The following is a 24,623-nucleotide window of genomic DNA, read 5'->3' as shown; positions in this document are numbered from 1 at the left end:
TTTTATCTTATATTTTGGAAGTGTACATCCAGTTTATTTTTCCTTTAAATTTTTTCGGGGTCCCCAAGAGAGTGGGGCCCTAAACTATAGCTTCTTTAGCTTATACGTAAATCCGGCACACGCACACACATCTTTGACAGCAGTCAAACGTCTGGCTTTTCCTGCAGCTCAAAACCGGGGAGAAAAAGCAAAAGCAACCCCAAGAACAAACCAAATAAACAAACCCATGGTGGGGACGTCTCCAAAACGTGACCTAAGCATTTGTAAGAGCTCCCTGCTTTCCATTGCTTTTCAGCTCCCTGAACGATACCCCGCTTTAGAACTTTCTTCGTACTTTATGACGCTCATAGTGGGAAAGCCCACTCCCACTTTTACTTTCTCTCTATGGCTTCCGTGAAGCAAGAGCGTCCCCGGAAGAGAGGAGGAGGGAAGGAGGGAGGGAACCGGAAGAAAGGGACGAGAGAAAGGCATGCTCAGTGCGCATGCCCCTGCAGCCCACGGCGGTTTCTTTTGAACGCCTCAGCTGCTGCCTTTCTCATGGAGTTCATGGACGGCCCGCCGCGTTGTGCCCGGCCTGTCTTGACAGGTACCGGCCCGGCGGAGAGGCAGCCTCCTGTCAGGCCTCCCAGTGGGGATGGGGGAGCCTCTGGAGCGCTTTCCCAACATGTGCGGGCAAAGGAGGGCGGGGTCTGCCCTTTTTAGTCGACGGGGAGCGGGGGTCCCTCAGGCAGAGGACTTTTTCTAGCTTGGGGCGAAAGCTGGGCCTACGAAGGAGGCCGACTCACGGGCAGGGGCGCGCGGGGGTTGCAGCCTCTTTTGTCTCCCTGGCACTCGCCCACCCGCTTCTTCCTAAGGCATGTGCGTGAAGTTGACCCTTGGGGGCTCACTAGAAATGTTTTTTTACCTCAAGCTTAGTAGCCCCTCCGCTCAGCCCCCCTGCTCGTTTTCCATGGCTGACTGTATAAAGTAACAGGCCGCATGCTGTGTACCCAGTTTCTTAAAGGGCTTAAAAATAATAAATCCCCATTTTAAACAGTACTGAATATACCTTCCTTTTTGTACAATGTTGTTACTTCCTTAGCTACAGAGTGGTGGTGATTTATTAATTTTCTATACAGCCCAGCATCTGAAGAACAAGCTAAAAACACCCCCCAAAAATGCATGACATAGTAACAAACTATGCACTCCCCACACACAGTTTAAAAGGATGGATTATATATATATATATATATATACACACACACACACACACACACACACACACACCTGGGTTGCCCACATGAGGAGACCCCACTGTTGGCCTCACTTACGTGGTTCAAAGGAAAGCAGAGCAATACATTTGGCCGTAGCTTGGCTGTAGGAGTTGCCAGAAGGAGGCATACAAGATGCCATGCAACCATCTTAGGCACTCCTCTAGATTTGCGTTGGGTTTACTCCTTACTTTTTTCATCTCTCAAGGATGTTCCACAAGGCAGTGAGTAAGAAGAACTATATGAATACTGTATGTTGTAAAGTGGGAATTAACTGACGCAATCCTGACACTGGACCCTAAAAGTGGCAATCCAAAGATTATTCAACATTTCCTACTATTTAGATCTTTCTCCTTTTTTTATTCCTTTATAGGTGTTGTAGCCTATGTTGAAGTATGGTCATCCAGCAGAACAGAAAACTACTCTAAAGTTTTTACTCAACAACTTATTGATATGGGAGCAAAAGTAAGTTATTCTTTTGAAGAAAGCAAAATGATTGTAAGTGTAACAATTGGTTACACATTGTAACAAATGTTGCTAGCTAAGAATATCAATGAATTTAACCACACTCCTCTGTGTGTTGGACTGTGGCCAAGGTGTATAGCAAAGCACTTTAGAATTTATCAGCTTTTTTCTGCCTAAATCAAATGTGTTAATAATTGACACATTTTTTAAAGCTGCACATTATCTGCTTACCTAGTAAAGTGGTGTGTCATAATGTATTGCTTTTCAGTACAACTTATAGGGAGATACTTTATGTTCTTATGTTCTATAGGTTTCTAAGACTTTCAACAAGCAAGTGACTCACGTAATCTTTAAAGAAGGACTCTCCTCCACATGGAACAGAGCTCAGAAGGCTAGGATTAAACTAGTATCAGTGCTTTGGGTTGAAAGGTAAGTACTGCCAGTATCTGTAGACTGCTTTTCATCATAGATGGTCACAAAGCAATTTGAAGAACAATCAGTAAAACAGGTAGGTAGCCGTGTTGGTCTGCCGTAGTCTAAACAAAATTTAAAAAATCCCTTCGAGCAGCACCTTAGAGACCAACTAAGTTTGTCATTGGTATGAGTTGACAAACTTGGTCTCTAAGGTGCTACTAGAAGAATTTTTTTAATCAGTGAAACAGTTCATCAGCCATATAAAGTGGCATTTAAAGCAAACAAAAAACATGGGTTAAAAAAACCCATAAATTTCCTAGTTAAGTATAATACAACACACTTAAAATGTCAACAGAAATAGAAAGGTCTTCACCAAGTGCACCAAGTTCAGCAGGCTGCAAGGTATATCTCATATCAGCTGGGAGGGGTTTCACAGAGTTGAGCCCACAATGCTATCTGAGACATGGATGACCAGGAACAGTGACTCCCTTGAAGACCTCAGTGATCTGGCAGGGATATAAGAAATCAGGTGGTTTTTGAGGTATCCTGGACCCAAGTTGTTAATGGCCTTGTAAATTAATACAATCAACCTTGAACTTAGCCCAGTAATATATTGGCAGCCAGTGCGAGCTTTTAAGGAAAGGAGTTATGGGCTGCTGGTAGTTTGTGCCCATCAACAGTCTACTCTGTGTTAAAATTAGTTGAATACAACCAAGTCTTGAGGTTACCAATGCATGAATCATCATGGCCTGGCAATCCCTGTCCTGGAAAAGCCAAAGTTGGTATATCAGACATAGCTGAAAAAAGGCAGCCCTACCCATTGAGACTACTGTAGTGCAAGTAACAGAAATGGGTACATGAACACCTGCAAACTGAACCTTTTGTTTCAGAGGCAACTGGCCAATCTCCAGGGTATGAAGGGGGAAATACTGAAAGCAGAATGCTAGTAGCATCAGTGTGGATGTCAAAAAAAATTGCATATTTGAATAAAATGGTTGCAAGCAACAACTGCTGGCGACAATGTGTGATAGCCAAAGCTTTGTTGGCTGTGACATTAATGAAGACTTCTTCATTAACGCTTCAGGCATATTGAGTTTTGGGAAAAGAACAAGAAAAAGCAAGGAATGTCAAAATTAGCTGTCTGTAGTATTTGCTTTGATCAGCTGAGTACTGTATTAAAATTTAATTTTGTGGCGCACCGATGCAATCTGGCAAATGTTTTCATGACTGTATACATTTTCAACTTCATTAGTAAAATATACCAGATGTCTGGGGTAGATTTATATGTACATGTTTTACAACTGCAAGATCACTAGGTGTCACTAGAAGTGCATTGTTCAGCTACTTAACTTTTTTTGCTGCTTTCTCATAAATTCGTAATATGAAATTTATATCAAGAGATAGCAAATCAGGGATTTTCAAACTTCCTACCTGAAGGGGAACACTTTTCTGTGTTAACTTTTTTTGTTATGGAACACCCCTGTTGCAGAGTATTCTCTGGCGTAGTTGAAGATGTGCTCTCAGTTCTACCAGGGCAGTGGGTGAGCTTGTTTATTTATAAAGTTTATTGATTACCTAATCAACACAAGTTTTCAGGGAAGTTCATAATAAGTTCTGACATAATTGAAACATGAAAATATTAGAACATTAATTGAAACACTGTTGCCTTGGAGAACTGATGTTATTTGAAAACAACCAGCAGTAACCTGCAGTTTAGATCCCTTCAGGATCAGCCCTCCCAGTAGCCCTTGCCATTTCTGTTTTGCTGTGGCAATACAAATACTGTACTGGGTTGGATTAAACTAATAAGCTCTGTTAGCAGAAGTCCTATGCAAGAACTTCGACTTTCATAATGGGGCTTTCCCCTCTCCTCCCTCCAAAATTGGCTTGGGTGGGGGTTCTGGAGAACTCCCAGCACAGTGTGCAAGGGGAGGAGAAGGAGTATCATTTCCCCTGACAAGCCTAAATGCTGTGATGGAATGATAGCCTTAGTGCAATGCTGAATTCCTGTGGATGCTTAATGTTTAACAATAGTAAACTAACAGTTTAGTATTGCTAAACTCTAAACATTACTTGCTGCTGTGGAAAAGCAGTACAGGCAATCTGCAAAGCCATTTTACTATAGAAAGACCCTACATCAGATGGTATTGGAAAGCCACAGCAGCGAAATCAGGAGGAGGTTGGTGCCCTAGGGGTGGCAGTGATAGCTGCTGGTCTGTCTCAGGAGGCAGAATGTTTTGCCTTGAACCTGGAAGGACCCACAACAAAGCATTACAGTTGTGAAGTGCTCTTATTCGGAGATCCAGCCAGGATCTTCCCCAAAAGAAGTTATTCAGCATATTCTGTCTTCATGTTGTTTGAGATCTCTCTCACTAAAATAGTCCTTGTATGTATACAAAGCTTAGAATTTTTCCAAGCATCTTGATACCACCCCCTTTTTCATAAGTAGTACAGTTTCACCTATAGTGTCTAAATGAGTTTGTTGGTAACATCATCATATGATGAGTAAAGTTTGGCAATGGAGGACAGATCTTTCTTATAAATAGGCTTTAGAAAAACCCTAGAATTTCTTGGAGTGCAGATTGGACAACAGTGCTACAGAGTAACACAGTAACAGTTTAAGCCCATTATTAGAAAACTGGCAGTTCAAATGCTCTGTGAAGTGTTCACATCATTCATCACACAAAATTCAGTTCACAAACTCTTATCATAAGATTTATTCCTGTTATATAGATACTGAAAATGCATACCTGCTTTTAGTGAGAAATATTGACCCAGTGTGTTCTTAGAAAATACGTGTCAAGGCCATTTGATCCATAATGAAATGCTTACACTGAAAACACTTTCATGTGAAAATTAGTTTTTTGAACTTGCACAGATCATAGCTTGCAATTTATATATATAAAGTCCATAATCTCTGAAGCTTCTGTAACAGATCTATGGATTCCTAGGAGAGGTTGTAGATAAAGGCATAGTAGCTGGGAAGAAATGTATCTGTTAGACCACATTGCAAATATTTGGTTTGCTTTCTGTTACTGCCTGCTGTGTGTGGATTTTCAAATTTGTCTTGGTTGGTTTGACTAGATTAGGCATGACATAAAGGATTGAAACTTTTTGGCATGCTCACAGATAGGGAAGCTACAGCCATGTATGTTAGCAAGAGGTTAGCTGTTGGTAACTGGCAATTTTATATTCCTGAGTTTTCAGGACTGAAGAAATAACTAATAAAAATGTAAGTATTAGAAACAGTGTATGTTCTCTCATTGAAATCCCAGTGCTTGTGGTTTCAAAATAATAGGAGAGACCAAGGATGCTCACTTTGAACATAAAACAGAGTGACTGACATTTAAGCCTTGCCAGAAGGGCTTTGTCTTGAACTCTGGGTGCCAGCAAAACTAAGGAATGTGACCCCTGTCCTTCCTATCCAGTGCCTAAATTACTAGTTTATTTTACAGCTTTGTGCTCTATCTTCATTCTAATGAATATAAATAGAAATTGTAGCATATTAAACGTCCCTTTTACAAGCAGGCGAGTGGTTCATTTGGTGACCTGAGCTTTCTAGAAAAAAATATAACTCTAAGGGATCTTAGATATGATGGAAGGAACAGATGAGAAGTAGACTATAGAATTGTAGACTTGGAAGAGATTCAAAGGGTCATCTAGTTCAATGCAGGAATCACAGCTAAAGAATCCCTGACAGATGGGCATCTTATCCTATGTTTAAAAAACTCCAATAAAAGAGAATCCACCATCTTCCGAGGTTCGAGCCCTACCCTTCGGAGCAGATACCCTCTAGGGGCTGTGGCCAGCTGTGGCTTTGCAACCACATTTTACACTAAAGATATATATGAATTCATTTTTGTTTTGTTTTGTTCAGATGCCGAGAAGCTGGAGCACATGTTGATGAGTCACTATATCCTGCAATAAATACTAATGAAGGGTTACCTCAATTTATTAAAAAGGTATGTATATAGCTTCCTAATGGTCTTGAATGTAACCTTTAGTTTTTATTTCAAATTGATCCTAATTAATCTTTGGTCCTCTGAAAGGTGGATTGAATGCTTAAAATTTAGCACAGGTGTTCCAAAGTCCAACTTACCTATAAGTGACCTGGGGTTCAGTTAGGGGTGTTTACTAACATTCTAGCCTTGCACCCTGAGTAAATTATTTGGTAATGTTTGTTATTAACATTGCAGTTATCAGCTGCCCCCCCAAACCTTCCTTTTGCCTCCATAAATTTATGGTGGGTCACTCAATTTCTCATATGAAGCCAAAATGTCTGTAGCCTGTTTTTTAAATTATTATTATAGGTCAGTAAGGGTTTTGTACAAAACCCACCCTTTGGAGTGTTTCAGTTTATCTTACTCAGCAGGCTTCATGTAGATTTCCAAGAGTGTATCTCCTTAAAATAAAATAAAAAAGCTGTTCATGCAGTGTTCCTGCAGTTTTGAAATTGCATACTTATAGCAAGAAACCAGTGCACACATGCTGACAAGACTGAGACTGCTAGATATGGGTAGGAATGTTTTGGCGGCTGTGCTGTGGCTTGGGGATTGGTGGAAATATATTATACCTTATATACTGTATTTCTATATTCCCATGTCCTGTGAGAAATGTGAAAGAAGTATTATTTCTTAGATTTATGAATGCTTTAAATATTTTGTTGTTGTTGTTTCATAGCACAAATGCATGCAGCCCAAAGACATTGTTAGAAAAACTCCAGAAAATGACAGGAGACTACAAAAAAGGATTGATGTTTTGACTAAAGAGTTAGCTATACAAAAAGCAGCAATAGGCAAGTATAAAACCTGTTCTAATGCACTGAAAAGGAATTTTATTTTCCAAAACTTGAGGATGTCTTAAGGAATGGTTTTTCAATTGTGTTTGAAACTAATATCAAGAAGTGGAGGCTCTAGTGAAATTTGTAGGGTCAGATAAACCAAGAGAAGGGAGAAGGCAAATGTCTTCCTTCACTATTTTGCTTCCTCTTTATTGTCTTTCCCTACTGATTGATCATTTGTGGAGGAAAGAGGAACAGGAGCAAAAAGATTTTCCACAAACTTGTTTCTCTACAACTTTCTCAAATCCCCAATGGCCTGTTAAAGGAGGGATTTGGGGTCAATGTGCTCCGAATCCTTTGATTTCCCACTTTGCAATCTCTGGTTCGAAAGGAGAAACTCGGGCGTGCTCAGCTGTCATACGTAGTTCTAGTCTCTGTTCTGGGCTAGCCTCCTCTGCACTTCTATCTTTGGCTGGATATATTTTTGTGTCTAGGACAGCTGTTTACCAGCTCCATCTGGTACACAGGCTGAGACCCTACCTGCCCGCATACTGTCTTGCCAGAGTGGTGCATGCTCTAGTTATCTCCCGCTTGGACTACTGCAATGCGCTCTACGTGGGGCTACCTTTGAAGGTGACCCGGAAACTACAACTAATCCAGAATGTGGCAGGTAGACTGGTGACTGGGAGTGGCCGCTGAGATCATATAACACCGGTCCTGAAAGACCTACATTGGCTCCCAGTACGTTTCCGAGCATAATTCAAAGTGGACTCAGCCCAGTATAACTGAAGGAGCGTCTCCAACCCCATTGTTCTGTTGGGAGCCTCCCAGAGTGGCTGGGGAAACCCAGATGGGTGGGGTATAAATAAATTATTTTGATTACTATTATTACTATTATTTCCTGGAATCAGTAAGCTACAATAAAGTACATGTGCTTCACCCACATTCAGAACCAACTTTGAGCAAGAAAGGGAGCAGTCTTTGACAGACACTCCACAAAGTTTTTCTACAAGGGTAATGTGACCCAGATATCCAACCTTCCTTACTGCTACCCATGTTAGACACTCAGCTTTTCCATACTGTGGAATTCTATAGGATATTATAAATCAGATAACTTACGTTCGGAATAATATTTTCTGTTAGGGTTTCTCGAGAATTAGTGCCTTTTTAAAAAGTCTGGACTTAAAAAATCTAGCCACAGCAATCTATATATAGTTTTCTTTGCATGGATTAGCTGTAATACATAGGCCAAAGTTAGCTACACATAATAGGGAATCCAGCATCTAGCTTCCATGTGCATTTTCTCCCCCCCCCCTCCCCCGGGCTCTGCCTGATTGATCAGTAAGTTTTAAGTAAAACATTTATTAGCAGATAAAATTTGCATAGTTTCTTTAGCAGTGGCAAAAGTATTTGCAGAAGAAGATAGGACCAGGAAATTGTGGGGTTAGCATGTGTTGCTTATGCCACCTCATATCCCTATATTGTATTGCAGGCTTCCTCAAACTCAGCCCTCCAGATGTTTTTGGCCTCCAACTCCCATGATCCCTAACTGTGACTGAATCTGTCATGAATTGAATATTGAATTGAGTGAATGTCATGGCCTATAGGAGGCTATAGCTGATTGGCTAGAACCTTGAACCAGAGCGATACTGTTAGGAGGTGAAGATACACTGCAGCATTCTAGTTGTGTTTCCCACTTGTTTGGATATGCTTGGAAAGTTTTTGGAAACTTGCTCAAAACCTGTAGCTATTGAAGGGATCCCTTGTATAAAATTAGCTTTTCAAAATGTTACATTGAATATTGCCATTGAATACTGAATCCTCCTTATAATTCGCCTTTTAGAGCCAGATACACCAGTTTTGTTATTTGAAGATGATGGTTCATTAGTCTACAGCCCAGCAAGTAAAATAAAGAATATGTGCAGTGCAATGGAGAAAAGGATAAAAGAAATGAAGGAGAAAAGAGAAAATCTTTCCCCTACGGGTATGATTCTACGTTGCTTGTGATTTGTGAAAGGGCAAAAATTATTTTACTTTTTTACTTTCTGGGCATTGTCACCATTTTGCCAGTATTTTGCTCTGAACCAGACTATAGTGCTGGAAACATACTGATATATTTTGTTATGTTGTGTAAAACACCTGAGTTGGATGTCTTAAGTTTTGCAGCTTATTCATGCGCATGTTCTCTAAACCCATACATATTGAAGCCTTGTTCACTTTCCTCATAATATAGATAAGTATGAGAAAAGTTGCATTAAGCTTTAGCCTAAGTGTTGTGATGGGATGTGAAAGTTTTCCTTGACCCAAGAATATGTTACTTTTTTGTTCTAAACTAGCACATTTGTATTTATTTTAATCATAAATAGACTCTTTTCATGTTTTCTCCTTTTCTGCAATATCAAAAATCAGAAGCAAGTAGAAGTGTGGGGAATATTCTGCCTGTCAGATCTAGATTTAAGAACACCTTTAAGCTGTTAACAATCCTTCATTGAATAGATACAAGTCTCTCAGTATCTTTATGACTATTAAACATTGAACACTTAGCACGTCTAAAATATTTAAAACTAATTTGAATTTCTAAAAGGCTTGTAAATATAGTACTATATAGTAGTATATTGTGTCTGTATCAACACATTAGTATTTAATAAATTTATTTATTCTGAACCTTAACATGTATTGAAATACAAAAATTGAATCTATGAGTTACTTAGCTAATTATTTGCACTTTTAGCTTCACAGATGGCTCAGGGATCTGACGCTAGTTCTAATCCAGCAATGCATGAATCAGTTCTTGTTTCTACCAGTTCAGCTTGCGCATTGTCATCAGGTAAAAGGGGGGCGGGACTTCTAGTATTGTGTAAAAATTAAAACATAAATATAAAATATGTTCTCATGTTAGATAGCATATTATAAATAAGATGTTTTAACGATGCATATGAGATTAAATTGGATATGTGGCCTCTTTCAAGGCTTGCATCAGTGAACATGGTGTTTATGATGCTATAGTCATACAAAGGTTAAGGATTGCCTGGATGTTTTACTGAAGAGAGCTGTTGAAATAGACTTTTCTCAGTTATGAGGGGGCAATTCTTGATGCTCTAATATTTCTAATTGTAAACATAAAAGTATGACTTTTTAAGTCTCTTGCCTTGTTCAAAACTTCACTGATACAAAATAATTACTGTACAGGATTTAACCAGGCACAAGTTACTTGTTGCCAGAGGGTGCAATTTTGCTCACAGGGCCATATTCACCAGACCTTGCCCACCCAACCATCAGCTGAAGTCAGTGGGGATTAAAGCCTCTAGCAAAAATGACTGAATAGCGTTGCGCCAATTTCTTTGAATCATCATTGATGCTGGTTTTTTCTGCTTTTAATGCAATGTTAATTGCTTTCTCCTTGTAGGAGAGAGCAGTGACGATTTAAACTCAAGTTTCACTAACTTTTTTGGAAATTCTAAAAGCAAGAAGATGAAAAAGGAATCTAGCAAATGTGTGCCTGAAGTTGAAGGAGCTGGAGAAGTGCTAGGGAGTTCTCCAGTTTACACAGGTGGCTCCAAACACACAACTCCGAAAGAATCTAGCGGCAAACATTTAAGAAATACATTTTGCTTGGAAGATGGCTTGCTTCCCACAATGGCAAAAGTTGAAATGTCCTCTGCAGAGAAACACAGTGAAATTAAGGATTGCTTTACAGCTAAGACTGGAAGTCACCTTTTCCAGACACACAATGACCACAGACTGTCTTCAGAAAAACTGGACCACTTGGAATTTGCTGAAAGTAGCAGCAACTGTCACATAAATTCAGAAAGTGAGCTACCTTCAGTTAATCAAAGTCTTTCTCTGGTAACTGAATGTTCTTCCACTGGCAGAAAGCCAAGGAAACTGAGGAGGAGATCACGTAAGAGTGATTCTCAGAATGACTTCTTGAAATCAGTCCTCACTCCTGTTAAGTGTGCTAAAGACCAAGATACTTCTTTTGAAGATTATTTTTCACCTTCTAACTGTACTAAGACTAAAAGTAGATTTAGCCTTCCTTTTCAATACCTGGAGAAATCACAGAGTCCTGAGCCAGTGTTGCAAGGGTCAAGTAAAAAGAGGGAAAGGGTGGCTGAGATTAATGAGAATACTACAAATAGTGACAGCATGCTTTCTGTACTCGCTTGGAATAAAGAAAGTGAAACTTTAAAGTGCATGTCAAAAAGGAAAAAAGGAGACACTGAAGAGACCCCAGACTGTCTTCCAAAGCCCAGCATCCAGGAAAAGATTTCTACACCCAGTATAAATAGATGCTTTCCCACAACTGGTAAGTTACTTGAACTTGAGAAAGACATGAACATCCAGAGGGAAAACCCCGTAAGCTACTTAAAAGCATTTGAGAATCTTCATTCTGAAGTGTAGATTGAGAGAGATTTGTTGTTGAGAACACATACTGGTGGAAGAAGACTTCTGTATACATGGTAACAATATTTTGAGTGGGGAAAACTGCAGCAGAAAATACTTTTTAGAGGCCTAGAGTGGGGAAAACTGCAGCAGAAAATACTTTTTGGAGGCCTAGATTTGGAAAACAAATGGAGTGAGAATAAGAGGCTTTTTGATAGTACTCCATAAATGGTTTGTAACCTCATCGTGTGTGGTGTGGACCTTGTTTTTTAAATCAACCCCACCCCCCACTAGCCCGGTAGTTCAGCTCTAACACAGAAATAGGGCCTGTGGATCCTCCAACAAAAAAGGGGACAGGATTTGGATGAATCAGTATCATGCCCCTGGAGCTTTCTGCAGGTTCCGTGAGGTTCTTATGAAATCTAATGCTACCAAGAGTTCTTGGATGGTAGAAATCAGAATTGCTGTACCAAATTTGGCTGGTATCATTGTTTTAAAGATATATAAATCCTGGGGAATCTTCAGTATTTGACTTCCTAAGTATATTATTTACTGCATATTATATTATTGTAAGAATGTAATTCTTGCAATGCACATTGAGTTGTTCATTGAATTGCTGAGATTTTAAGCACTTGATGCTTGGGTGAGTGCCTGGAAATTGTTTTGTGGTTATGTGTTTTATGTTAAATAGGATTTAATGTTTAGGGCTTGCACACTTCTGTAATTTCAAGCAAAATACAATGTATAGTGCATATACACTCTTGTGTATGGGAAGTCTTGTTTAGTCAAGTGAAAGTGGGGGTAAACTGGTGAAAATGAATCATATGCAGTTAAATGTGTTTTGTGAATTGAATTTTTAAAAAGAACCCCTGAACACAGATTAAAAATGTATGAGTATGATTATTAAAAATGTAGCATATGTAATGAATATAATTTCAGATTGTCAGCAAAAATTCATTGATTCTTAAAGCAGGTTTGTCTATTGCTTTTGTCTCTCAGTTTCTGTGACGTAGATAGTGATTTAAGAATGTACTAAATGTAAAATAATTCATTTATTCTAGTAAAGAGCAAGCTTTAAAAAAAAAGTCAGCGTCTTCTATTTATTACAAGTGTTGCTCAGTTCAGTGGGTCTTGCTCCCAAGTATGTTTATATGGGATTGCCAGTTTAAGAAATATACTTCACTGGCGCCGGTGGAATTTACTTCTGAGAAAACTTGCTTAGGCTATAATGAAAGATTACTTTACAATCATGGAACTATACAGTCTACTATTTTCTGTATACTAGTAGACTGTATAGTTCCAAGTTCTAAGTAAACCATGTTGTGTTGATTTCTGAAGTCAACGATCATCCAGAATTCAAATCTCACATTTGGAGTGAATAATTTGATCATTGCATGGAGAAAATAACAATGCTGCCTTACTAACGTCTAAACTGTATGGGAGGGGGTTGTCCCACAGCCCCTCCTTGTGGGTATTTAGCTCAGGCATGCATAGCTTAGTAAACCAGAGCCCTATGCATATAACCAGACACTTCTATGGATTCACCATGGCTCCATCACTTTGCTGCAGCTTTTTCAGGCAGCTCAGGGAACTATAGAAAGGTTGTTAATCATACATGTATCTGCAGCTATTTGGATCTCTGTCAGATGGTTCTGTTTGGAGTTGTCATTGTCTTTGGCACCTTGAAGATGAGGAAATAGAATATGGCATAAGCTTTTGCAGGCCGAGTCCCCTTAAACATATGCAAGTATAGGGTAGAAATCTTTCAGTCTTGTGAAAATATAGAAATGTCACCCAGATATAAAAATAGTCTCGAGCCCACAAAAGCATGTGCCATAATTTGTTCATTTTTAAGGTGCAGCAAGACTGTTGTTATGTAGCAGCAAACTAAGATATCTACCCCTTTGGATATTGTTCAAAAGATAAGTAAGAAATCCATACCAAGTGTCATACTGCTGCTATCAAATGCTGTTGATAAGTGCTACTATTTCCACTATCCGTATTAGAGCATCATTTATGTCCTAGAACTTCTAGATTGTGAATCTTCAACCATTTCAGACTCAGGATTCAACTTTAACCCAAACATGCATTTGGGGACCCATTTATTAATAGTTTGCCATATATTGTGACCCTCCTTGGATCAGGCCTGAAGACCAATATTCGAGATGATCTAAATCTCTCGTATTTAGGGTTAATCTCCCATTCTGTCCTCGTTTCAAGCTCACAAGGTGAGCGGTAATAAAAACATTCATGGGGGTTGCACATGGAAGTTGCTATATCAAGAATGAAGTGCAAAGTGAGTTTCTATTAGTCAGAAAACTATTAGCTGAGTTTCTATTAGTCAGTAAAGCTTGGCTTTCTCACTTCCTGCTCTACAAAGCCCCCCAAAAGCCTTGGTTCCTGAACATTGTAGCAATCCTCTTCATGCAACCCAGGACTTGACCATGTTCTGCGTAAGACCCAGCCTAGTTCCATTTTGAAAGAGATATTTTCTACCACCCTATATTACAAGACTCTTTTAAAAACTTAATACTTCTCCAGTAAAGTATGCTAACTAGAAGCTTTCTCTGCTGGGTGTCCAAGTAAAGTTTACAGTAGGCCCCGGTGATGTATTTGTAGACTCCTGAAAATCCATTAATGTATGTTCAGGGAGTTTCTATAACCGCTGGTTACAAAGTCGTAAACATTTCACCTCAAATGATACAGTTTCCTGAATTAGTGGGCAGCTGAATGCATGTACATTCATAATCGGCAAGGGTAAAAATTAAACTTGATATCTAGGCAATAAATACTATGGCTAGAATCCAAAGAATACAGGAGGAACACAGTATATAGATCTGGAGCTTACCGTACTCTAAAAGGGTCTTGGCCCTTAGGAAGCATGAATCTGTATGGTAAAAAAATCTAGCAAAATTAAGGTTTTGTACCTACGTCCTCCCACAATCTGGCTCATAAAAGTCACAAAGTAACTTTGTTTAGGGACTAGAACTTCTTGAAGACTTCAATGATGTCAGTCTGTACTTTATCCTAATTGTTGCAAACACAGATTTAATATCAGTAGCTCTGAAACTTACTTTTTTGCCAAGAGAAAAATGCATACAATCGAAGTTCATATTTCATTTTTATCTAGTATCATCGCTGGTATTAAAAGATGACAGGTGTCTTGAATATCACCATTGTGGAATACTGGAATTGTGGGTGAATGTACAGGATAAAATTATTTGAAAAAGTTCGCAATTGCTTTATGAAAGCGTGCTTGTACTAAATGAATACTGCAGATACCAAATAATGGCTATATAGCAAAGTAAAAGACAATATTAAGGCTGCAGTTCTATGCACACTCACCTGGAAGTAAGTCCATATGAGCTCGAAGGGGGGAGGTTGCTTCTGAGTAGACATAAATAGGATTGTACTGTAAACAATCTAAATTATATTTAAATATAATTATCATTAATGACATTATTAAACTTGCCACATTTTAACCGACAGCAATGGATTCACCTATTTGTTTCAAATATTTTGTGCTGAAAATAGTAGACTGTATAGTTCCAAGTTGAAAATAATTTAGATAATATGGGGAAACCCCATTTGTTTGGAGGGAGATCCAGGGTGGGATTCACCTAAGGAGCCCTGTATGGAAGCCCTGCCCTCCTCTGCACCCCTTCACCCCTTGAAATTGCCTGGGGGGGTGGGAGAACCCCCAGAACAGCATGGGAGGGAGGGAGGGTGGGTGATCTTTGAAAAGCTGGTGCAAACAGAAAGTTTGTAATAGCATGGCATTTAATTCTACATAGCTTGAAACAGTCCATCAGTCGCATTTTGAAAAATGTCCATTCTACAAAAATTGCTTTTTTATGTACAGTGCTGCATCTAATCTTACTCCTTTTCCAGATTATTTACTGCTGTTTTGAATGACCTTCGTTTCTAGGTGGTAACAATTTGTCCATGGGCGATGTCAAAGATAGTTCATGTGACCAAGTGAATGAGCCTAGTGAGAAATTAATGAGTACTGGGAGACTCAAAAAGGTGAGTGTGCCTAGTCAGAATATCAAGGAACACACACAGTATGCATGGAAATATGCATATAGGAAGTGCATTACAGGGATAAAGCTCTGGAGAGCATAGCATAGCATTCTTAATCTAAATCACCCATCCACCTGATATTTGCCTCACGGGGGGCTGGGGATGGGGAGGTGCCAGTATTGTTCCTTTCTTCCCTGCCCTCTCCATGGTGAGGGGGATTAAATCAGGGAATCAACAGCAAGGCTTTTTATGATTGAGCCTTATCAGTGGGGCATGCAGCAAAATGGTGCCGTGTATTCCTACAGAAGTGTTCCTGTTCAGAGTTCCAGAAAGCCATTCCTTCCCAACAGAACGTGGATTCTGCTCTGCTCTTTTTCAGATGAAACTCAACATTTCATAGCTATGGCACAGCACATACTTATCCTCATAAGGCTGTTTCTTGTTGGGGGGCTGGGGGGAGTGTTGCCTCCTAATTTAGTAAAAATATATAATTATATTTAATGGTTCCCTCAAGCATGTTGATACCTCCCTCTTTTCTCTGTGGTGGCCCCATTTTGGCTCCCGTCTTGTTGGCACTCAACAAGTGTGGGAATCAATGCTTGATGGCTCTTAAATTTGGTTTGAAAAGCATTCTGCCTTGATGTATTTTATTATGTTCCTTTTAATGGTTTTATTATAGTCTGTATTTTAAGCTGCCTTGGAAACATTTTATTTTGAAGGGTGGGGTACCAATGGATAATTTTCCAACTCTACAATTCTATTCTATTATTTTATCTATCTATCTATCTAGGTAGGTAGGTAGGTAGGTAGATGCATTATATATTATGATATATTTTATATGTCATATATATATATTCCTATATAAATATTTTCTATATTTTCCAAGTTCAAGAGTGAATGTCACTTATATCGCACAAGAGGGGGGGGAATTATGAAAAAGCTTCCCAGTCAGCATGCTTAGTTGCCACTGACTTTGTGGGGAGAGGAATGATGGAGAACTAGGTGGAAGGAAATTGGAACAAAGTGTCATGTTGGAGGGTATGTCCAACAGACTGGTGCACTGAGGAGGAAGACTTTACACTGCCACTTTATTACAGGTCCCACTTATAGTCAATGGGTACAAACAAATTATTAAATGGCTGTTAATTTTTGAGTAGTTGGCAGCTTAAAGTGTTCTTTTCAGTGTTGCTCCGTTCCATGTACAAATACAGGAATCAAAGTACTTTTCCAAAGTCTCTGATGTGGTTCAGAGAGGGTGTGGGGCTTGAGCAACCCTTTGCCTGTGCCTCTGCTTGCATGTGTGTGCATCTCCTATTAACAAAGTGGATCTCTTTTGCTTAGCACTGTACCAGTAATTTGTTGTGGATTTGCTAATGTGTTCTTTAATATACTTCAGTAGGGGAGAGAGAGAGATAGAGAGAGAGATTGAATTTATCTGTCCAATGCTTCAATCTGTTCACTTATCTAAATGAAAAAAATTGGCTAATACTGACATGTTGCTCTGAAATAATAAAATCACCTGGTGTGTCTTGCACATTTGAGCACAGCGAAACTTAATATGATTAATCAAGGATGTTCAAATTAGGTAATGGTTACATCACCTCTGTAGGACTATTGTATTTTAATATTTTGTTGGAAGCTGTCCAGAGTAGCTGGGGAAACCCAGTATAAATGGGGTATAAATAACACATTATTATTTATTTATTTATTTATTTATTTATTTAGCAGTGGAGGCAAGTTCAGGGTCAGCAGACTTCATGTCCAAAGCTACATCTTCCCCAGTATTAAAGAATCCTGGCCATTAAAATGAATAACCAAGAATCCTCTTATTCTTGTAACATACTGTACATAGTATTTTCATATTGGGGGTATTCACACAACCCTCATTACATGCTGTACACATGAGAGCGGGTGTGGCTAGCACTGCTCTCTCTCCATCAGTGCATGCTGTGGCCGTGACCCCTGCTGACCAACAAAGCAGGGAATTCTGGGCCATTCAGGAATTCCCGACACGTGAATAAGCGCTATGTATTCAGAATAGCCACAGAATGACCACAAAACTCAGAGCTAACAGGGTGTGCCCAAGCGTGTGCATTGGCAGCGGGAGTGTGAAGCTAGCCGGCATGATCCCACAGCCCCGTCCTAGGTCCTTTCAGTGATGTAGGAGCAGTGAGGGGGGGGGGCAAATTCACTCTACTGTGTGTTTGATGCCATCTTGACACCAAATGGCCACAGATTTGATTAATTTGTTTAGAAAAGACTTGCTTCTGTGTGAACAGAAAACAAAATAAAATCTCGCTTTTACTTCTGGCATAACCTTCATCTATGGTACTATATAAACCAGTAAGGGGAGACTTTAATCTTTGTATGATTTACGGTACATCTTTGTGTCTTCAGTGGAAGGTTGATAGCTATAACTCTGGGTGGAAATGTTTCATACTTGTTTGACATGCTCTTCCTTCTTTCCTTCCTTAACTCTGTAGCCACCAAGAACATTGGTCATGACAAGCATGCCTTCTGAGTAAGTACAAGATATTTTGATGACATTCCTGCCTGCGTATATCTTCGGTTTGTAGGCCCAGGCAAGTGTTACAAGCCAGTGAAGTGTAAACATGTGAGGCAGGTCAGTGGAACGCTAGTTCCTCTTACCTTCCATCATTCTCCTGTCACACTCAACTTAAGTGCTGTCCTTCTTCGCATATTTACTCTTCATTGGATCATAATGGCAGCATGATAGAACTAGTATTGCAGGACTATGTAACTTAAATGACAACATTTGGTTGACTACAGTAGGAATAATAGGGCAGCATTCAACTAAACAGTTCTGCTAGCAGAAACACCAGAGAACAACTTCTTCCCTGGATCCTCCAGAACGGATTCACAAGGCATCTGGGGAAGGGGTGGAGTTGCGTTATACAACCAGAAATGCTTGTGCTAGTGGAATTGTTTAGCTGGATACCACGTATAGAGTTGAGCACACCAAGCTATAACTAGCAAAGCTACCGTTAGAAAATATAACATGTTGTGATTAGAAAGTTGAAAGTTAAGTAGACACAGAGTCTAACTTTTGGTCCTTGGGCTCTGACGTTGGATGTAGTTTTCTTATTGTTTTCAAAACACACCATAACAAATCTATTTTAGTTACTTTTGTGCAACGGGTACTATAGAACAAATGCTATTTTCTAAGGGATGCTACAAATAAACCAGATTTTGAGGGCAGCTGCCATAATATGCGGATGCGCAGAAAGATTTCTCCATGTACCTAGCAAAGAGCATCTGACAAAGTTGCCCTTTCCATTCTGTCTAGTGGTGGTATCTGAAATGCTTTGCTTCTTATGGATATATCTCTGTGTTATATTAACTTGTATTATGGACTTCTCTCCATCTCTCTTTTAAGGAAGCAGAATGTGGTTGTTCAGGTGGTGAAGAAGTTGGGAGGCTTTCTGTTTTCAGATGAAGTGTGTGACAATACAAGCCATGTGATTGCAGGGAGCTCCCGTCGTACTTTAAACATATTGATGGGAATTGCTCGCGGCTGTTGGATTCTGTGTTACGAATGGGTAAGTAATATGACTGACCATCCATGCATTGTTTCTTCTCTTTCCTTAACTATTTTTAGCTAGTTCTAAATGAACACATAATCCTCCTTTTCAGGTGTGCTGATGATCAGGATAGCTTCAGGTTTTGCAACAGTCATACATAAGGCAATGCATACAAACTTCTGAACTTAAGCACTGTTATTTCCACATTTCTTTTGCATTCTGTCAATGTACAATGTTCCCATTGAGAATCCCCCCCCCAAAGCAAACCCAAACTGCAGGCATGGAGTTGGGTGGAATGCAGAAGAGATCAAAGGATTCAGGCCACCCTGCACCCCAATCCAAAGGGAAATTAAATTTAGGATGGATGTTTGCTTTCTGTTGTTAGTAAGTAATCAAGAAACAGAACTAAAGCAATAACTGATTCCACCCATGTGGTAATTGATGACTGTTGCTAGATTATTACATTGGGGAGGAGCCCCTTGTGTGAGTAAAAGGGATGAGGCCTCTAATTTCCACATACACCCACAGCTGCAGCTCTCTGTCGCATATCCCATATCATGCATCATATCATATCATTCCCCCAACCCTCAGGACTGACATTACAAGGGGGAGGGGGAGATGAGAAAGCTCCATTGTACAAACAGATTTCTGTTTGCCATTTTCTGGATGTTATCCAGTACTACAACTTTTGCTGAACATCTGCAGATGGTTTGGTGAACATTGAACTGAACATACATATTAAACCAGGCTTCATCAAACTCTGCCCTCCAGATGTTTTTGGCCTACAACTCCCATGATCCCTAGCTAGCAGGACCAGTGGTCAGGGATGATGGGAATTGTAGTCTCAAAACATCTGGAGGGCCGAGTTTGAGGAATGCACTGGTGTGTGTTAATGTCTCCAGAATGATCCAATATAATAATAATAATTTCTAAGACCCTTGAAGGCCAATCTGGATATGGAGAATGTTTACCAAGGCCACATGAACATTACATTGTTTTAAATCCAAGAAAAACAGTGAAAAACCTTTCCCCTCAGCAGAAGCTTGCCCCCACTGCCTTCTGCAGTCCCCACCCCACCCCACCCCACCAACTGCTACCTATTTACAATGTATCATGGTATTTACATACCATGAGTATGTGCTTTATTCATCTAGATTGGGGTGGGGTACCTCCAACTTGCGGGCCAAATTTGACCCAGCACATGTGATGTCAGGTGCAGAGCAGGCTGGATCAGCTATGCCAGGGATGTCCAACAGGCCAATAGGGATCGACTGGTCGTTCCCCAGGAGGCTGCAGTTGATTGTGGGCTCCTTTTCCTTTAATTCTATCTAAGAGCGCCCGGACCCACCCCCTCTCCCCTCCCTGCATTTTATCCTGTTCCGTGGAACGAAGAACGTAGTTTTTGCAGCGATATTTTGGTGAGCAAGTAATCCCCTTACCCCTGAAAGTTAGGCATCCCCCCCCAACTGAAGTTTTTATCCTCCACCCCTTTCTAAAAAAGCTGAACCCCGATAAAATGTGGCATTTATTTCCCCTCTGAACTTTGACCTGAACCCCAATACAATGGGGGTAGATCACCTCCAGTTTATAACTCTGCAAGTAGATTGCAGTCTCCTGGAAGTTGGCCACCCCTGAGCCATGCAATTAACTTCTCTATGGGGAACTCGACCATGCAGCTGGTCTTTCCAGAAAGCAGGGATGAAGTTGCTGTTAAAGCCTGTGGAGTCAACTTGTATGGCCAAGTTTCCCTTGGGGAACTTGATTGTGCAGCTGATCCCTGCCGAAATCAGCTTTGCTAGCCCTATGCTTGGCACAGGAAGACAGGGCTGGCAAAGGCTCTTGGGAACTGCAGTACTACTGGCTGTTGGGCACTTGGAAAGTGCTGCACAAGGGATTTTGTCAGATGAATGGGCGTCAATCCTCTGACATCATAATGGCATGAGGTCATTGACAGGTGGGTCATCCTGCTCACTCGTCAAAGTTGGCCCACAGGGTTGGGACAGATAAGGATCTGGCCTGCTAGGCTGAAGGATTCCCCACCTCAATCTAGATTTTCAATTCACTGTATAGGAGTTGCTTTCAGCATTAAATCAGCCTAAAAATAAACTCCAGAAATAACAGCGAGGGGTTTACATAATTTTTCTACATTATTTTAAAATCTAATGGGATGAAACACAGACATTCAAAAGAATGGTAAACTAGTATTCAAACTCTACATAGTTATTTTAAGAAAAATAGATCGTAAGAAAAAGGTAACTGAAGCCCCACTGTCCCAAGATTGGGAAGGACTCAAATACAGCTGCAGAAACAGGAAGTCATTTAATGCCAAGGGATTTCTGTGCCAAATGGATCATATTTTCTGAAACCATGCTGAAAGAAATGGTATCTGGCTAGATGTTTCTGAATCAGAAGTATCTTCTTTTCTCAGTGATGGTCTTTCCATTAGCAGTGTTCAAATTGACCTGGATATCTTGTGTGTCATGTGTACCGTGCATTGTAAACTTCTCAAATAAAATAATCTGGCATTTGGGCAGGATAAACTGGAAGAGGGCTTGAGGTGCAGGAACAGGGGGGAAAGAAGCCTGGGAAAGGCTCCAAGAATTTGGTGATGGAGCTAGTATTTAATTTCACTTTCTCCTTATTTCTGCTTGTTGTGTGTGAACCGGGGATTGTAGTTTATCGCAAATGCCTGTTTAATTAAACAAGCCTGCTTCATAACCCATGGTTTAAAGTTAGCATATTTTGAAATGGACAAGAGTTTGAGACTAACCCAAGGTCTTTGGTTTATATGCAGAGAAAGTCACTTCGAATGTTAGCAAAGTCACCCTGTCCACTCAGGAAAACAACATGGGTGTGCAGAAAGCAGAAGATTCACTCAGGCATTTTGCCTAGCACTAAACCATGGTTTATTGCTTTGTTTGAAATGGTCCATTATTACTCCAAGAGCTTTCGGAGACAATTAAGAGGCTTTCATCCAACCATTAATGCTTCTGAGCTGCTACCCCTTTGTTGATTTAAGAAGGCTTACCATGAGTCGGCAAAGATTTGGCAAGTCACCGGATGCTGTTAGCAATGTTCTTCCCTCATTTGCCAGACAATAATTGCATTAAATATTTTATTGGTGAAAAATTGTGACAGAACACGTCCCAGTCTTTTTCTTAAAGAGGGGCTAGTGACGGAAAAGAGACACATAACAGAGGATGTCATATTGTTCCTGTGGAAAAAGTCATTGAACCATTTTCAACTGCACTTGTTTTGATCTTTTGTTCAGCTCTCTTTGTAATGGCCCTTCCGGGTATGGGCATGTTAAATCATTGTTATGAACGCCCCAGCTGCTGACCACTGATCTAACAATGAATGGCTTTGATTTTTGCTGTCTGTTTTATTGTTTCACACATTATCTAATTTTGCATAGCACCGAGAGACAGAAATTGCCAGTGGAGTTAGCTACTGTAATTACAGACAAGTTACAGCTGAGGAAGGACGGCCAGTTGGTGCAAGGAAGCCTAAACTATTTGTTCATATCCTTGCACGTGTGTCCTATGTAGTGTGGGAGCTGAGAATACATCTTTTTTAAAAACTTAAGTTTTATTAAATTTCCATAACTTGAGACAGTTTTGAATTGATCCAGATTGCCAAAATAAATCAACAACTGTGCTTTGCATTCGAAACCTTTTTCTAACCAAGATTGCCAAATAAAAGAAACAATAAACTTGGTAAATATAGAATTGTACCCAAAGAGCGCCAGCTACCAGTGGATGGCTTTTTAGGGCTAAAAAAGGCCATACACAAAGGAGGTTTTCTAACTTCCACCAGGTCTTTCCCACAGTTATAGGCTGCTGAACCACAAACATGCTATCCAGGGGAGCCACTCACACACTTTAAATTTGGTAGATGCTTGGGGCTGTAGCAAGAAAGTAGCTTTTTTACTCACAGTTCATGCTGCACAGATAAAAGTCACTGTTTCTCCCTACTTCTCTGTCTCATGGGGCTAGTGGCATAGTTGCAATGTATTTGTATCACCCTACTTCAGCAAGCCGATATAAGATATATTTGAATTTTTCATCAGATCTGTCCGAAACAGCCAAGCAAGCTTGGTTTCTGTGCTACATCAACCTTTTTCCAGCTCAATCCTACATCAACCATGTTACAGCCCAATAGTAACCATGTCTACTGTGAAGTAAATCCTACTGATTTCAATGGGGCTTACTCCCAAGTAAGTGGGTTTAGCACTGCAGGCTTAGTCAGCAGCAAAGGCGACAAAGGGTTGTGTGGCACTTTTAGCTTCCATGATCATCCAGTGCCAGAAGAAGACAGCATCTTATGATTGTAGTGCATGAAAAGCTATGCTGTGCTTCCTTTGTTGCTCTCTTAAGTGCCACAAGACTCGTTTTTTAACATCAACTTTGGTATTCTCTTGCAGCGGCCCTCTTTGCGGAGGCACCTCACTTGCTGAAGTACAATTGGCGCCAATCTTGTTTACCTCAAGCCTTTACCTTAGTTTGATGGAGTTCAATTCCACAGTTGTAGCTTGGTTTTCAGAAAGTTTGGAGTTGCCTATGACTGCTTTAAGTGTGGTGTTTTATCTGTTTGATAGTGAAGGTATTGTTTTAACCCCTTATGCTGTAGCCCACCTTGAGGTCGTGAATCAACGGTGTGCTAGAAAAGAAATAAGCAGGGCTTGGGCTCAATGGCCGGGATCTGAAGACATGGGCAGTTGCTTTCCATTTTCAAAAGAGTAGTGAGGTTGTGCTTCTTGAACAGCTGTTTGCCTTGTACCGCAGCAAAGTTGCTTCTCAGACTGAGGGCACATCAAAAGGAGTCTGTGATGCAGCATGGATGTCTGTTTAAAGAGGGAGGAAAGGAAAGAAAAAATCCCCCAAATCCCAAACACCTGAAATAACACTGTGGGTCCAACCCATATCGACCGACTTGGAAACCCTTAACCTTCATTGAGCTTTTCCTTATTGTTTTTCCTTAACTTATAAGTTTTCATCTTGTCTTACTGCACAGTAGTATATCACTTCTGAGAAACAGTTTAAGTAAACTAAAATTTATAGCACCGTGTTTTCTTTGCCATGATACGTTTTATATGTCTAATTCATAGCTTTCCAGAATCTGACATAGGGAGTAGAGCCCCAATATAGTGCCGCCTGCTCAACTTCTGATTTATTTTATCTACGTATTCATAGAGACTACAGTACTCTTCAGTTTCTGAATACAACTAATTATAGTAATTATAGTTTGATCACTTTGTAGGTGTTGTGGTCACTTGAATATGGCCACTGGATATCTGAAGAACCCTATGAACTCTCTGTGGATTTCCCTGCAGCCCCAGTAAGTAATACATTATTTACTTTTTAACTTTTTCAGAAATAAATCAATTTTTATCTTGGAATATGGATCAACAACAGAAGTGTGTTCACAATATATCCAATCAAATGGTGACAATTCCCCCCCCCCTTTTACCTTCTCTCGACGAAGGCCTGTTAGTACGGGAATATTCAAACTTTCAAGTCATGTAACATTTCTAATGAAACCTCCCCATTCACCAGACATGGGGCTGACAACACCCCTTGTGGTGTGATTCCTGAGTGGAAATGTTGTGAAGAGGCTTTTGACAAGTGGGTGGGGGCAACCCTCCTGTCAATCATCTGGTGTCAGAATGTCAACTTTCACCTGGGAGGCTGGTCCCGATACTCCTGCTCTAATCCGTACTTAATTCTCAGAGAGAGCAGAAACAGTTTGCTGTTGTTGAAATGCATC

The 24,623-nt window shown here is 40.1% G+C and overlaps 1 protein-coding gene across 1 annotated transcript in view; it reads left to right on the top strand.

Annotated features, from left to right (window-relative positions):
• The first annotated feature begins 406 nt into the window (after nt 1–406).
• Nucleotides 407–24,623, top strand: part of MCPH1 (microcephalin 1) — a 99,364-nt gene continuing 75,147 nt past the window's right edge. The window contains exons 1-12 of the mRNA XM_088665664.1: nt 407–586; nt 1,624–1,715; nt 2,026–2,144; nt 6,007–6,091; nt 6,810–6,924; nt 8,753–8,893; nt 9,641–9,736; nt 10,316–11,215; nt 15,221–15,318; nt 17,799–17,836; nt 18,713–18,875; nt 24,117–24,194. Of these exons, the coding sequence (XP_088521790.1) occupies nt 538–586; nt 1,624–1,715; nt 2,026–2,144; nt 6,007–6,091; nt 6,810–6,924; nt 8,753–8,893; nt 9,641–9,736; nt 10,316–11,215; nt 15,221–15,318; nt 17,799–17,836; nt 18,713–18,875; nt 24,117–24,194 (1,974 nt within the window). The 5' untranslated portion in view covers nt 407–537. The remainder of the gene's footprint in view (nt 587–1,623; nt 1,716–2,025; nt 2,145–6,006; nt 6,092–6,809; nt 6,925–8,752; nt 8,894–9,640; nt 9,737–10,315; nt 11,216–15,220; nt 15,319–17,798; nt 17,837–18,712; nt 18,876–24,116; nt 24,195–24,623) is intronic.

Source organism: Zootoca vivipara, chromosome 3 (genome assembly GCF_965207765.1).
Source record: "Zootoca vivipara chromosome 3, rZooViv2.hap1.1, whole genome shotgun sequence".
NCBI lineage: Eukaryota > Metazoa > Chordata > Lepidosauria > Squamata > Lacertidae > Zootoca > Zootoca vivipara.
This window is presented reverse-complemented; position numbering and strand designations above follow the sequence as displayed.